Genomic DNA, 14,144 nt, shown 5'->3' with positions numbered 1-14,144 from the left:
AGCAGAGAAGTAGATACTAAACTTACCCCACACGTGCTGGGTTTTTTACCTGTTATCACAACATTTGGTATTTGTCAGACTGATTGCTTTCTTTCTAAGCTTTCCCCTTCTAATTTGTGAGCCAACAAAACAAAGCTCTATTTTATTATTAGCAAAGGGAACTCAAGTTCCAGCTAAGCTGATCTCTTTTTTTCTGTGGCTTTCCTTCTTTTCTGGTTGCCCCCAAAAGGGGTCCCAGTTTGGCATACTTGGGAGAAAGTATAGCTGGAGAGTTCCAAGGCAGCATTTCACAGTAATTCAGCAACCCTGCTCCCCAGGAGATGGGATGAAGTATCTCCCATAATGTACATGAACTCATGGCTGTAAGAGGGATTGTTATCTAGGAACATCTGTATTTCAGGTACAGAACCCATACCTGCCAATTGCCTTTGAGATGACTTTTGCCAGCCTTGGCTGAAGACTTTCTTAAATCAGCTTTTTATTAAAAACTCACTGGGAATGTGGTTCAGAAAAGCAAAATTTTGTTTTCACTAGCCTGTAAATCATTACAGTTCCTCAACAATTTTCATAACACTTCTCCTTTTTCTTCTCCGCACTGCCATGGTTGTTTCCTGCAGTGATTGAGTTTTCTTAACTGTCAGAACAATGTCAAGACAATGTGAAGACAGTGTCAAGGCAAATAGAGAAGGGTGACAGTGTGAAGGAGGGAAAGAGAAAAGGGCTGTCAGTACTCAGAGTGCTCTCTAGAGAAAATATTTCCATGATAAAACCATTGTCACCATGCGCTGAGCAAGAGAGAATAAAGTGGAGGTAATTAAGTTACTGCACTAGGAACATGTCTGGATGACAACTTGGAGGTAAAGAACTTAGAAAAGCAGTTTGTGAGGATGTCTTTTGTCCATTACTCTTGTCCCATATCATCTCCTAGATGATGCTCCCTAACACTTTTTTCTCTTTCTAAGCTGTGTACCTCAGGGAGAGAAGACATTGCATTGCCCACCGAGGGAAGGTGAAGGGTTTCCTCACTTGATGGGATTGCAGGATATTTTATTAGGTGTCATGAGACAGGACCTCTGCTTGTGGACAGTCAGCACTGAAAGCTGCTGAGTGTCCTACTCCTAAATCAATTCAGGGTTAAGACACAATTTACCTCTACAATGTGTTTTTTTTCTGAAATATCCTTGGAAAGGTGACACATTGTCACAAGGATGAGCAAAGTACAGAAGTGCAGCTCATCTGGGGCTAAATTCTGGTACCAAAGCCCTGTACTACATTACATCTCCACTGAAGGGTTGTGCAGAGTGAAGTGCTAACTTTTAGAATAGTTTTCTGGTTTTAAAATTAGGCACTGGCCTTGCAGAAAATCTGTGAATTTGATCTTTGTGCATGTGCTGTTCCTTCTTCCTCAACTTTAGAGATGGGGAGAATGAAAAGGTTTTCTACTATTTCTGTCCTTTTTCTGGACATCAGCATAATTGTATATAAGAGGGTTTAGATTGACATTTGTCAATATATTGCAGTTCTGGAAAAACAGACACCCTGTTGTCAATGGTTTCTAAATAACATTATAAATCCCACTGGAGAGGCTTAAGAAAAATTGAATCATAAATAGTTCCCTAAACTCCACTAAATTCTTCAGGAATTATATTTTCAGATACAAGAATTAAGTGTTAATTATTCAAAATTGAAAAGGCCAAGTATTTTCCATATATTACATTTACATATTTATTATAATTTATTTTAAGGAGGTAGGTTGAATTGTCAACAGATTTTCTTACTTGTTGCATATGAAATAACTGAACCATGAAAATGTTTGCTTTTCTACCATTATCCTATTTCTGGGTTATGCTTATTTGCAATTCATCACAGCATCAAGTATAAAAGCATCAAGCCTGGGTGACCTGTTTAGATGAACTGCAAATTCTATCCCCAGCTGCAGCAGCAGCAATGCTCAAAGGAAGCTGCTTGAACTGATTGTAGCCTAGGCTGTATATCACTGAAGGCTGACTTTCCCCCTTGCCCAGTTAAGGCTTTTTAACCTGAAAATAGTCTGCCATTTTGGATTGAGCATCAGCTGGAGAAGAGTGTGTTTCTTGCCTGGGGCTCAGATGCCTCCTCCCATTAGTGTTCACACCTCAGCCATCCTGTGCCTCTAGTAAGGGCTGGATCTCTCCAATCCTCACAAAGGAAGGGCTGTGGGATGGCAAGAGAGTGACCTGAGCCCTGCAAAAGAGGCAGCTATGAGTGATCAAATGAAAGAGGTGACATGTAAATTCTTACACTCAGCAATGGAAATTGCACATACAAAAAGTGCCTCCATTTGTTATAAGAGTAAACAATATATGAGTAAACAATAATGACATTTTTAAAAAAGAAATGCTTGCTGTATTACAGATGTCTCAGGCACAAGAAGAATCTGGAAAACAGTATGTGTGTCTTCCTGCTAATACATATCTATATTAATATGTACATAACATATGAAGGGAGCAACACAAGATCTAAATTTAGTGATTTGAACAGAGAGATCACTTGGATTGAGTTCACAGCTCTCTCACTGCAAGCAAGGTATTCACCTTGCCCTTCTCAGCTTAGCATTCTCACCTATGAAACTGTCATGTGCCTCCTTGCAGGCTCTGAGGCCCAATCTGCTTATGTGTTGTAAAACATGAAAAATACCTCACAAGGAAAAAGCTGACATTATTTTCATGGAAGAAATTTTCTCTGCATATTTGCAAGGGAAAGGATCTAAAGAAGTCTGTTCCTCCACATTTGTATGACTCTGATGGGCACGACCACACCTTTAAGGATAACTTTAAAGTCAGCAAATGTCTTTGAGAGAGTCTAACCTGATGTCTAAACTCAAACTCAATGTACAAGTGTAAGTGCAGGGAGGACAAATGGTTTTTGCAAGGTGAAATGCTGGACTGACCTTGAACATGAAAGCAGAGCCCTTGGTATTAGCACAGGAAAATGTTAGATTCTAAGACTTCACTTGAGAAGCAGAACTAATTAGAGAAGATTAACAGGAATGAGGCATATAATAGCTGGAATAGGGCATGACTGCAGTTTGAAAGGCTGAATCACTGGACCTTTCATCGAGGTCAAGATTTTAAAAACACTAGACCTTTTTTAATGGCAAGTGACAAGTTTTACAGATGTCCCTGTGGTAGCTGAGCTTTCATTATAGAATGCAAGTCCTGTTGTGCACATAGGAGCTTTCTCTGTGTTAAGATTGTTCTCACCTGTTGATATCTGGATATATTTCTGAGCACGGGGTCTTAGTCAGGGCCACATTCACATTCTTACTGCTTTGCAGGAGATCCTGAAGAGATAGTAACTGAGTCTGCACTACAGTGGTAACACAGTGGAGACTTTTCCTTTGTTGTTTTTTTTCTTAATGAATCTAATAACTGATTTTTTTGTTTATTTGTTTGTTTCCAAAAGAAGTCTGAAATATACATTGCAGTCTCTTCCCTCCTCCTTTCCACTTCACAATTTTTTCTGTCACTAACCAGCTTCCAACAAACTCTAAAGAACTTTTATTACTGAATGGCAAAAAATGTATCAGAATTGGTGAGACAGCACTTCTGGCACACTCCCTGATGTGACTGCTTTACCAGCATTGTAGAAATGGGCTCAGCTAAAACCCAAGTGGTTCACATGGAGCAGAAAGTGTTGGAAGGAACTATTGGTGATCATGTAGTCCAAGCCATTGCATCAACTAGAGCAGAAAGCTCAGCACCCATTGCCTATGATGTGACTACTTCTCGGAACTTTCTGTAATGACCTAGTATAAATTTTTTATTTTTGGAAAGCCAGGTTTACTGTAAGTATGTGTAACCACATGCCTGTGGTTAATGAAAGTGTTGGTTGCTCATCAGGGATTGCAGAAAAGAAGCAGTCACCCATGAAGACCCAGAATTCTTCAGGCTGGTTCAGAGCCCTTGCATAAAAGACATGCAGGTTTAAAAGACAGGAAAATCCATCTCTCAGCTCTCTGGGTGTTTGCAGTTATGCTAATAAAAGTAAGGGAAAGGTTTCCCTGTCTGTAGAAATGTTGACACAAGATGTCTGAAACCAAAGCACAATTAAATAGCCTTGGCAGCTGTTGTGTGAGTGCCCTCTAGAACATGTTTTTATGTTAGTCCAAAGAAGAAATTGTGCAATTCAAGATGCAAACACATTTGTGATGCTGCTTCTTTCTTGCACAAAAATCTCAGAAAGTGTAATAACAGTGTCCATTTGCTTCTAGTAGGATTGAAGAATGCAGGTCCCTCAAAGTTTAGTTTAAAAGCTGGAATATAACAAGCAGAATAATTCTTGCCAGCCAATCAAAGTATCAATCTCAAAATCTCAAATATCTCAAAAGACATCATTCTCCATCTCCTTGAAAAGAACCCACTCTTGATTACATCCCTGACTTCCTGGTTTCATAAGCAAGGCCATGCTGGTTCTCACTGGACATTACACAGCATCTTCACTGAAATGAGTGGACTTAAGAAGTTAAACCAGAAAAAATAATCCTGAAATCAACTCTGCTCAAGGTTCCTTGTTGAATAGAATTATGGGCAACGTATACCTGTGTGATTGCAGCAAAACCATTGCCAGCTCAGAGGTTTTGGCTGGGGATAGAAGAGGGCCACTGTAGGGTATTTTCCTTGGTCCCTGGGCAGTGAGAACACTGACAGAGATCTCTGGGAACACAAAGTGCCTGCATAGGTCTGTGGGCAATTCCCCAAACAAAATGAAGAATGGAGTGTTTATGGCTTAAAGGCTGTAATAGAAGTGCTGTAATAATCGATCTGATTTTGTTCTGCTGTGTGCAGAGAACTACATTTCTCCCTTTTTTATTTCTTTCTATCACTTGTCAGATCATTAGGTCAGTCTGCTGGAAAGATTTTTATAGCCAGATCCTTCAAAGGTATTCAGGGTCAATCCTTCCTTCTCCTGTTTAATTCCATTAAGTTTTGCTCCAAACACCTCTCAGTCTTGTCACTTCACTAGTGTGGAAAATGATGGCAATCCCAAGTTGCCCAGTTGTGTTTTAGGAAACACAATATTCTTTGGCAATAGCCTTTAGAATGTGAAAATTGCAATTGGTTTTAGTAGCTTTAATCTTCTTGTACTTTTCCACGAACTCCAAAATGGGAAGATGTTAGACTAAATTGAATCAGACATTTAAGACATACTCATGAGAAAACAGAACAGATAGTTCTTGTTATATCAAACTGAGGGCATTTTTACATGGATTGAGGCTTGCAAAATGTTCAGTACCATTAGTATTACAACTTGAATTACAAATGTCAGCTGTATTTAATGAGAGGGAAGGGATGGGTTTAGTTAGAAAAACTGAATTGGTGAGTCCTATAAAATGATGGCCAGACATTTGCTTTTTGCAGCTGCATTACAGAGGCACCTATTTGCATTCTGCTTCAAATATACATAAAAACAGGGATCAAAAAGGCTTGGATTATCATTCCACAAACATTTTTTTTCATATTTTCCTAAATTTTATGGTAGGAATCAGTGGAGGCTGGCTTTCAAAATTCTTTTAAGATTGAACATAGAGAAGAAGAGCTTACAAGGGCCTTGTAAGCCTTGTATTCATCCCATTTAATAGCTGTGATGCAATCTCTGATACATCAGTGTCATTCCCTGGCTTCTCCTCTCTGGCATTGCATATTCCTCTTGTGATGCAGCCTCTGTTTGCTTATTTCACAAGATTGGTGCGTTCTCTCTTTGCATCTTATTTATGAGGTTATCAAAGGAAGTTAAGGGGCTGTTGGAGAAGAGCAGGCACAGTTAGGATTTCTTTACACTGTGTCAGACCTCTGTAGTGTTTTTGCCTTTCTTAAAGCCAGCACAGCTGCAGCCTTCATGCAGCAGAGGTGGCTGATGCCCAAGGAGCAGAAAGGTGATGTGTATTTGTTCAGACACATTCTCAGGGGCTCTCTTTCCAGCTGTTGGGGGGTGGTGAGCTATACTGCAGATAAGAGAGCCTGATCTCTTCTTTCAGCTGCATGGACACTCACTGTGTTCACACTCATGGATGGTTTGCCATACCTGAAGTGGTATCACAGCTGCTTTGGAAGCACCTACAAATTGCCACAAAGCTTAGCTAAACACCTCTGAAGCTGCTGCTGTATACAGATGTCTTTTCAAGGCTACAGTTTCACAGTGAGAGTTGTGGGTTCCCTGCTGTGAGTAACCTGTCAGTGCAGGTTACTGAAATTGCAGTTGCTTGGGTCCTTGCAGACTGATGACTGTCTATCATTCTGAGTCCTTGCTTTGGCTTCCTGTCAAATCATGTTGTTTTCAAAGTCCTCTAGCTCACATTCAAAGAAGGAAAGAAACGTGTCACAGTGAAACTCAGAGCTAGGGCCCTCCTTGTGGAAGAAAGAGTAATGAAGTGTTCTGTATCATCCTGTTGGAAGCCCCAACAAGGGAGACTGGAACTGTCAATGGAAGAGTGTGGCCAGTGTATGCTGCCTCTTATGCTGCCTGTAGCCTCCCTGGCAGCCTGGATGTGAGTTAGAGCATCTCTGGCCTTTATTTCAGAGGACAGTCAGACTTTGGTAGCACCACAGTGTAGGAACCAAGCTGTACCTCTCAGAAACCTCAGCAAAGGAACTATCAGGCCATTGTGTCCCTGGCTGAGCTCTGAGGGAGAGGTATTTGTTTGTTAACTCACAGCCTTGATCTCAGTCACTGTGATTGAGGGCACTTTGAAAAGATGTGTCCTGTCTGCAAAGCCCCTGACTAATGCAGTTATAGATGTTTTGTCTGTCTCATTATTCAAGGAAAAGTTTAAGGGACTAGGCTGCCAGGATGCTCAGCCTTGGGCAGGCAAGCAAGAGCAGTAAAAAGAAGCAAGGAGTTTGTCCCCTTGCCTGCCAGCATCCACCCAGGCCACAATTATTCAGGCACAGCATTTCCCAGCACAGAAGGATGCACCAGGCAAGTGCCCTGATCCTTAGCTGCTGGAGAGGGGACACTGTAATGGGTTAGCAGCCTGTGCCCCTTTTCAACCCACAGAAATATTTAGCCCTTGAAATATTCTGATTTCTGTCCCCGCTGATAAGATCCCAGGCAGGCAGAAGCTGCCCTAACCCTGAAGTTGCAGCAGCCTTGTTATGTTGATGCCTGGAGAGGGATGTTTTGCTGGGCCTGGGGGAGCCCTGCAGAGCTGCAGTGGCAGCTGCGTGGTGCCCGCCCAGAGGCCCTGTCAGCTGCAGTCTTTGTCAAAAGATGGAAGCAGCTTCCTCTTGACCCATTTTATGGGTGAGTAGGATATAATCAATATAAAGTAAACATAAGAATCTCATTGGGAAAGGGTTGTTGGGTTTTTTTGCTGTTTGCTGGTATGAGAGGGCTTTCATACCTTATAGCACTGGTAATGGCTGAGGAAACAGAGAGGTACAGTAACTGTACAGTGAGAACTGACAAAGCATGTCAGTCCCTAAAACCAACAAATTTATCTGTGACATCAATCTGGAAAATAATATCACTTACCTCCTTGCTCCAGATAAGTCAATTAGTTTTAAAGGCTTCCCTTAGAAAATGTAAATATCAGGACCTTTTTTCCATTTTTGGGCCACCACAAAGAGCAAAGGGAGTACTCAAGGTTGCCTAGAGATTAAGGCATTGTCTAAAAAATTTTCTTAATGCTGGGATGTGAATTATAAAAACAAACCCAAAAGTAGAAGTATCCCTGGGAGGTCTTTGTCTGCAAACCCCTGTAGGCAGGATCAAAGGCACTTAGGTTGCTATTTCTCTAACTTACTTATTAGAGAGAGTTAAGTAACATGGACTAAGACATATTTATTTATTGCTTTGTAGCTGGCTGGATAAATATATTTTAAACTTGATATTTCATAAATAAATTATTTTTTATGCCATCAAAATAAAATGTTAAATTTCTCTTAGATGAAGCAGATCTCCTACTCCAGTGTTAATTTGTTGCACTGTATCCAGAATGGCCAATTAGAACAGTTTCCTAGGAATCTACTGCTATTTGGTTTTGTGCAGTAAGTTCCAGTCTTGTATTGCTTTTTTTATATGAAGTGAGAATCTGGCAGGTTCAGCAGGCAATCCATGTTTTCCATTCCTTTCCAGCTTTCTGACAATGAAAATTTTGATATTGATAATCCATTCATTAATTATATTTTCTTGCATCATGCTGTCAACTTATCAAGTACACTCAAAATGCGAATAAAAATATAAGTGATTTCACTCCAAAATCAAACTACATGATCTCTAGCATGGGGGTACTTTCTATTCTCATTTTAATCAGTGCCTTCAGTAGCCAAAGTGCTTATTTTAAGTCTAAGGTACCAAAAATTAAGAGTTCTTGGTGTCTCAAAGAATGAGAGTAATCTATTTTCTCACTGAAGTTTAGGCAACAATTCTGCTTTTGCTGCAACACAGGGGCTGGGTTCAGGGCTGCCTTTGTTTTGCACAGCACATAATCCCCAGTTGTGCAGAAGGGAAGGGAGCCATCTGCTCACCCTGCCCCAGAGCCATGCCTGAGCTGTCCTGAAGCTGTCCTGAGCCTCAGTGCCACCACAGCCTTGGGGAAGTCCCCACCTGTGCCTCTCTGGGGCTCTGTCCCCTGAGACCTTCAGAGATCCCCCCAGGGAGGTGCTGACTGCCCGTGGTCTGTGCAACACCAGCTGTGAGACAGCAGTCTAGACAATCTCTGGCAGATATTTATCTAACCCATTCATTAAAAAGTTCTGATATAGTGTCTTAATAATCCTTCAGCTGAGAAAGTTCACACAAATCTTCTCTGATGTACATGGAATCTATTATTTTCCAGAGCCTGCCCTTCTAGAGGTGACAGGGAGCAACTGATCTCATCACCATCCTTGATTGCCATTCTCTTTTGTGGAGGTAAGACTGTAATCATGTCTTCCCTCAGGCTTCTCTTCCTGTGACCCTTTCTCAGAGGGCACATCTTTCTAAATGTCTTTCTATTTTTGCTGTCCCTTTCCAGCATTTTCCTAATTGCCTCTCTCTTGCTCACAGCAGCACTCAAAACTGGACACAGCTAGTACTGAACAGTGATTTGATTGCTCTCTTGTGTCTTACAAGTCATTTTACTGTCAACACACAACAGCAAAATATTATTTGCCTTTCCCTGCAACTTTTCAGTGGAGAAGTGCCCAATTCGGCCATCAAAATTTGAGCACTCTCTTAACAGCATTGAGTTGGTTTTGTTCTGAGTTTCCTCTAACAGAGAGGAAAAGGTATAGAGATTTGCACAAGGAAAGGACTCCCTAGGTGCTTTAGGTTTATCAGAGTAACACATGGAGAAAAAACTGTGGAGAGATAGATAGATAGATAGATAGATAGATAGATAGATAGATAGATAGATAGATAGATATGTAAATTTTGTGTGGCGACACCTTTGAAAGGTTTATGCATATATTAAAACATTAGATTTATATCCTTTGCTTGTATGAAATGCTTTAACTTTCCAGCATCAGTTTCCCCAGTACATTATCACAGATCCATGACCACATACATCAGTGTTTCAAGATCTGTGTGAGGTCTCTGCTGCTGGTTAAGCATGAATGATAAAACACCATTTTGCACAACCTCCTTTCCTGCCTGTCAGACTCTTTCCTAATAGGTCATTAGTCACAAACAACCTGCTTACAGAGATTGATCTGTGTCCTTGCTGCAGAATTCCCTTTTTGTCCCATGACTGTGAATACACTATTCAGTGGTTTGTCTTGTATTGCCAGAATCACTGTCATTTAAGGGGTACATTTTTGAAGAAGATGACATTTTGCACTGTAATTTGTGAATGACAAAATGGGATATGGGGAAATGTTTAATCTCCAGACGTTCTCAGTGGTGGCAGTTCCCAAGTTACAGAGCACACAGCAGAGAGGGGGTCTGTAACCTGGATCCTTACTCTGCTCTTGGAATGGTAGGTGTAGTATCCTAAGGATGCCTTGTAAGAATTTGAACTGAGTGGCTCAAGTACAGTTGTGGCTGGGATGTTCTTAATGTCACATTTACACATTTATCTTGCAGAAGTTACTGCCTTTTTTTTAAAGTTACAGGGCTACTAGTTTTCATTCTTAAGATTTAATTTCATTCCAGATATGAAGATGTTATCCATAACAAAATACATACACGAAAAGGAAAAAACCCCAACCCAGCACTGTTACAACTGGGTCAAGAAGCTGTTGCTTTTAACTTATTGGAGATGATGGCAGACATCTGAAGGGTGTTTCATTTTTGCTGTGCTCCAGATGCAATGTGTGACAGCCAGGAGGGAGGCAGGGCTGCTGGTGCCTGTGCTCAGAGGCTGCAGAGTACAGCTCTGACAGGCTCAGCTCCACGGAGGGCTAATGAGGAGCAGCCGAACGGGCTGTGAATTCATCAAACCACACTAACAAGGCTTTGCTGGAAAGCTCCTTACATCATCCCAGTGTGCATGAGGGATGAGCAGTGTGAGCAAAACCACAAATCTCTTTATAAGCAGAGCTTTATTCCTAACACAGTAATTAAGCAGTAATTAGAAGTTTCGTGAGTAATGGGAATAGTTGTGCGAAATTAAGAGTTCTTGTCCACGGGGAAAAGTTGCATAGTGCCAGCATCTCAGAGGGGTGGAAAAAGCTGCAAGTAAAACTCAGATATTTTGCTCACATTAAGAGCAATCCCAAATGAATTTCTATTCTTAATTTATGAAGACTTGAACAATTTATGAAAAGTGCATTTTGGAGTAAATAATACATTTTATCAGCTCTGCTGAAAGGTCACTAAAATGGAAAAAAATAGAAACACAGAGTGGTTTGGGTTGGAAAGGACCTTAAAGATCATCTAGTTTGAACACCCCTGCTGAGGGCAGGGACAACTTCCAGTAGACCAGGCCTTGATCACTTTCAGAGATGGGGCATTCACAGCTTATAAGGGCAATAGTTTTGACCTTAAAATATTATTTTTCTGTATTTTTCCCAAAAGGAAGACACTTCTGCAGTAGTGGTAGGTAATCCATTGTAAAACTTGTTAAAAAAATCTGTACTTGAACCAAAAGATTTTGGACTTGACTTCAGACAGAATCACTTCCAAAACTGATGTGTAAATATACCAGTACTTATTAGAATTTCTCTTCCTCTATTTCATAAGCATCTCTCTGCCCACAGTTTCATGCTTGTAATTCCTGTTAGACAATATATGGCAGCAATGAGTTATCAGTGTTCTTCTGGATTTGGGACATGCTTCCTGTTGTACATAATGATTTATGGTCCCTCCTCACAGAAATGGGCATCTCTGGATGGCCCCAGATTCATTTTCTGTAAGTAGCTCATTTGGTATGATTTGGAGAAAGAAATGATGTTCACAAAATGCCATATAAACCCAACTTGTATTGAATGCTTGCATACAGAGTTCATGGCTTCTAAATACTATTTTCCAAATTGTTTAGATAAAATCACTATAAGGAATATTCTGCCTTTAAGCAGGACCTAAGATTAGATTCCTTTGGGGGAAGACAAATCCAGTATATTGATTTTAAAAACATAATGGCTGATACAACTTCTATAAATATCTTCACTCACCTCTGTTCCATTTTATCCTCACCTTTTCTGTCTTGGACTTTCTCAGCTTTCATTTTTAAGTAGAGAAGTAATTGCAGTCAATTCTTCTGCTTCTATTTCTGTCTAATCTGTTCACAGTTATGTTTTTATTAACAGAAACTGTTAGCAGTTTCAAATGGGGTACAAACTTTCTAAAGAGAAAACACCTTATCAAGATCATTAAATATACAGCACTGAGACAGAGATATGGTCCTGAGCCTGATTCTGGTTCCTGATGCAGCTGCTGCTCCATCCTGGTATACCAGTTTGTATCACACTGTGGCAACAGCCACACTTCTAGCTAAGAAAGTTCCCCAAGACTGAAAAGCCCCTTGCTTGAGACTGGCCATATGGCCATAACCCAGAGAAAACCTGTGCCACATCTGAGATGCCACCCCAGTTAAGTGGGCTAAAAAAAAGGCATGAAATGACATACAATTACTTTCCTTGCCTTTGGCATCCTGATTTGAGCAAAGCTCACCCGAGGTGAAAGCCAAAACTTGTATTTATCTTCTTTCTTTAAACTGATTCCTGGGGGCTTTTTTATTGGTTTCATTCTAGCAATGTTTTCTTTGTGCATCATGTTTTTGATGTGACCTTCTTAATTTATAAGACCTTAACTTTTAATTCCTGTTCCCAAAACTTTTATATTTTATTCTGATTTGTCTGCCTCATGGATAACTGAAATTTTCTTAATTAACACTAGCACTATTACTTTCGTTTACTTAGATAGTAGACTCTGTCTTAGAGACTTTCTAAGTCTCTAAAGTCTTTAGGTTGTGCATCCTAAAGGATGTAGACTTTGCAAACTGCTTTGTGAAAGTTAGAGGTCCAGTCTTGGCTTCCCTGATTCACATCAGTACATCCCCAAAAAGAAAATTCCTAGCATAGAATGAAGTTTCTATGACATTCTGTATTTTTCCTATCTTTTCAAATGTGGGATTTTTAGGGTTTTGTTTTTTCAGTGCTGGCTGATTCAACTGCATCTGTTTGCTTTTCAGTCTTTAATTTATGTTGGGCTGTAAACTGTCCAAGTAACAATTTGAGTGATGCAGCAACAGAAGGTGACCCAGATTACACAACACTGTAAAGCCAAGCCTTCTTGTTTAATGGCAGCTGCTCAAAGCTTTGTGTTATTGCTATTCACATCCCACAGACACAAATCAAGCAGCCTCCTCAGGCACACATCCCGCAGATCTTCATTTTAAACATGCTCAAGAGCTGCTGCCTTTCATACACACACAGCAGCCTCACCAGCTGAGGCCATTTAGCCTCCTTGGCTTGTATTTACTCTCAGCCATCTGACACAATTATCAAGGAAACCCATTGTGGCTTCCACTATTTTGTGCACTTCTGTTTATGTGGAAGTTTGCTGAGAACATTTTTTTCTCTATAAAAATAGTTGGACTTCCATACTCCCTCATAATGGATGTATTTTACAACGCCTAATACATCACAGTTGTTTAATAACTGCTTTCTCTAGAGGCTGTAGTTAGAAAAGTGCATATAATAAAGCAATACTACTAAAAAACATAACATGAACATTTTAAGCAGAGGATAAATTAGTCTAGATTTCAATCAGAAAGGTTTAGATTTACTGAATGAGTGGTATCAAAAAGCAGACTTTAAAGTATAAGTACAGTTTTAGCAAAATAATTTATTGCTGTACCCTGAATACGCGAAGCAACAAAATGCAACAAAAACAAAAAGACTAAGCATGGAAATCAGGAAAGCCATCAAGTAATGAGTTGATACAACTTAGTTTCATGGACCAAATTTTTTTGGCATCTCCATCAAATTTTTAAAGCCTTCTGACAACACAAGCTCTCTGCTAGAAGTGAACATCTAACCATCTCCCCAGAGGACATGTCAGAACAATAAGAAAAAGTACAAATCTTACTTTTTAAATGGATGAGCAGCAAGAAATTGAGGTAGAAGATGAGTAGAGAGTTAATTCTTGAATGAGCCATATTCATCCTGATAGGACATCCTCCGCCGAGTTGCCTGTTGTCCAAGGGCTGGTGCTGATGCTCACTGCTTTCTCCTGGTGTCTGAAGCCAAGGGCACACCCGGGGCACCCAGCCCCCTGCGAGCCATCTCTGCCCGCGCCCCCCGTCCGCCTGCTCGCTGCAGACACTGATGCACCAGGCACTTGTGCTTGTTAAGGTTTTACTTCGGCAGGTCCGAGCGATTTTTCAAACCTGGCGCAGATTTGTGCGGAGCTGGAGCGGAGTCTCTCCGGGCTGGGGACTGGCGCGCTGTGCTCTGCCCGGCTGTCCCCGCAGCGAGCCCCGGCATCGCCCGCAGCGCCCAGCCCTGGTGGCTGCTTGTCTGCCCCAAAGCCCAGCTACCCCGCACTCCTAACCGCAGAGAAAACACTTGACTTCTCCTTCCTGAATTTCTTCTGTTATGTTACACCGTTAGCACGTGAAGTGAAAGGATGAAACATCCACATTCTGAGTCTTTTTATTAGCGAGATGTTAGCCCGCTCTCTTCCTCGGTATGAATTTTTTGTTTTGTCGGTATTGTTTACACTGCAGTGGCTGAAAAGCA

The 14,144-nt window shown here is 40.8% G+C and overlaps 1 protein-coding gene across 1 annotated transcript in view; it reads right to left on the bottom strand.

Annotated features, from left to right (window-relative positions):
• Window positions 1-13,728, bottom strand: part of CRB1 (crumbs cell polarity complex component 1) — a 93,223-nt gene extending 79,495 nt beyond the window's left edge. The window contains exon 1 of the mRNA XM_056497182.1: window positions 13,492-13,728. Coding sequence (XP_056353157.1) covers window positions 13,492-13,567 — 76 coding nt within the window. The 5' untranslated portion in view covers window positions 13,568-13,728. The remainder of the gene's footprint in view (window positions 1-13,491) is intronic.
• Between the last annotated feature and the right edge of the window lie 416 nt (window positions 13,729-14,144).

This window comes from Oenanthe melanoleuca, chromosome 8, assembly GCF_029582105.1.
Source record: "Oenanthe melanoleuca isolate GR-GAL-2019-014 chromosome 8, OMel1.0, whole genome shotgun sequence".
In the NCBI taxonomy this organism is placed as follows: Eukaryota; Metazoa; Chordata; class Aves; order Passeriformes; family Muscicapidae; genus Oenanthe; species Oenanthe melanoleuca.
Note: the sequence above shows the minus strand (reverse complement) of the source record. Positions and strands in the feature narration are given on the sequence as shown.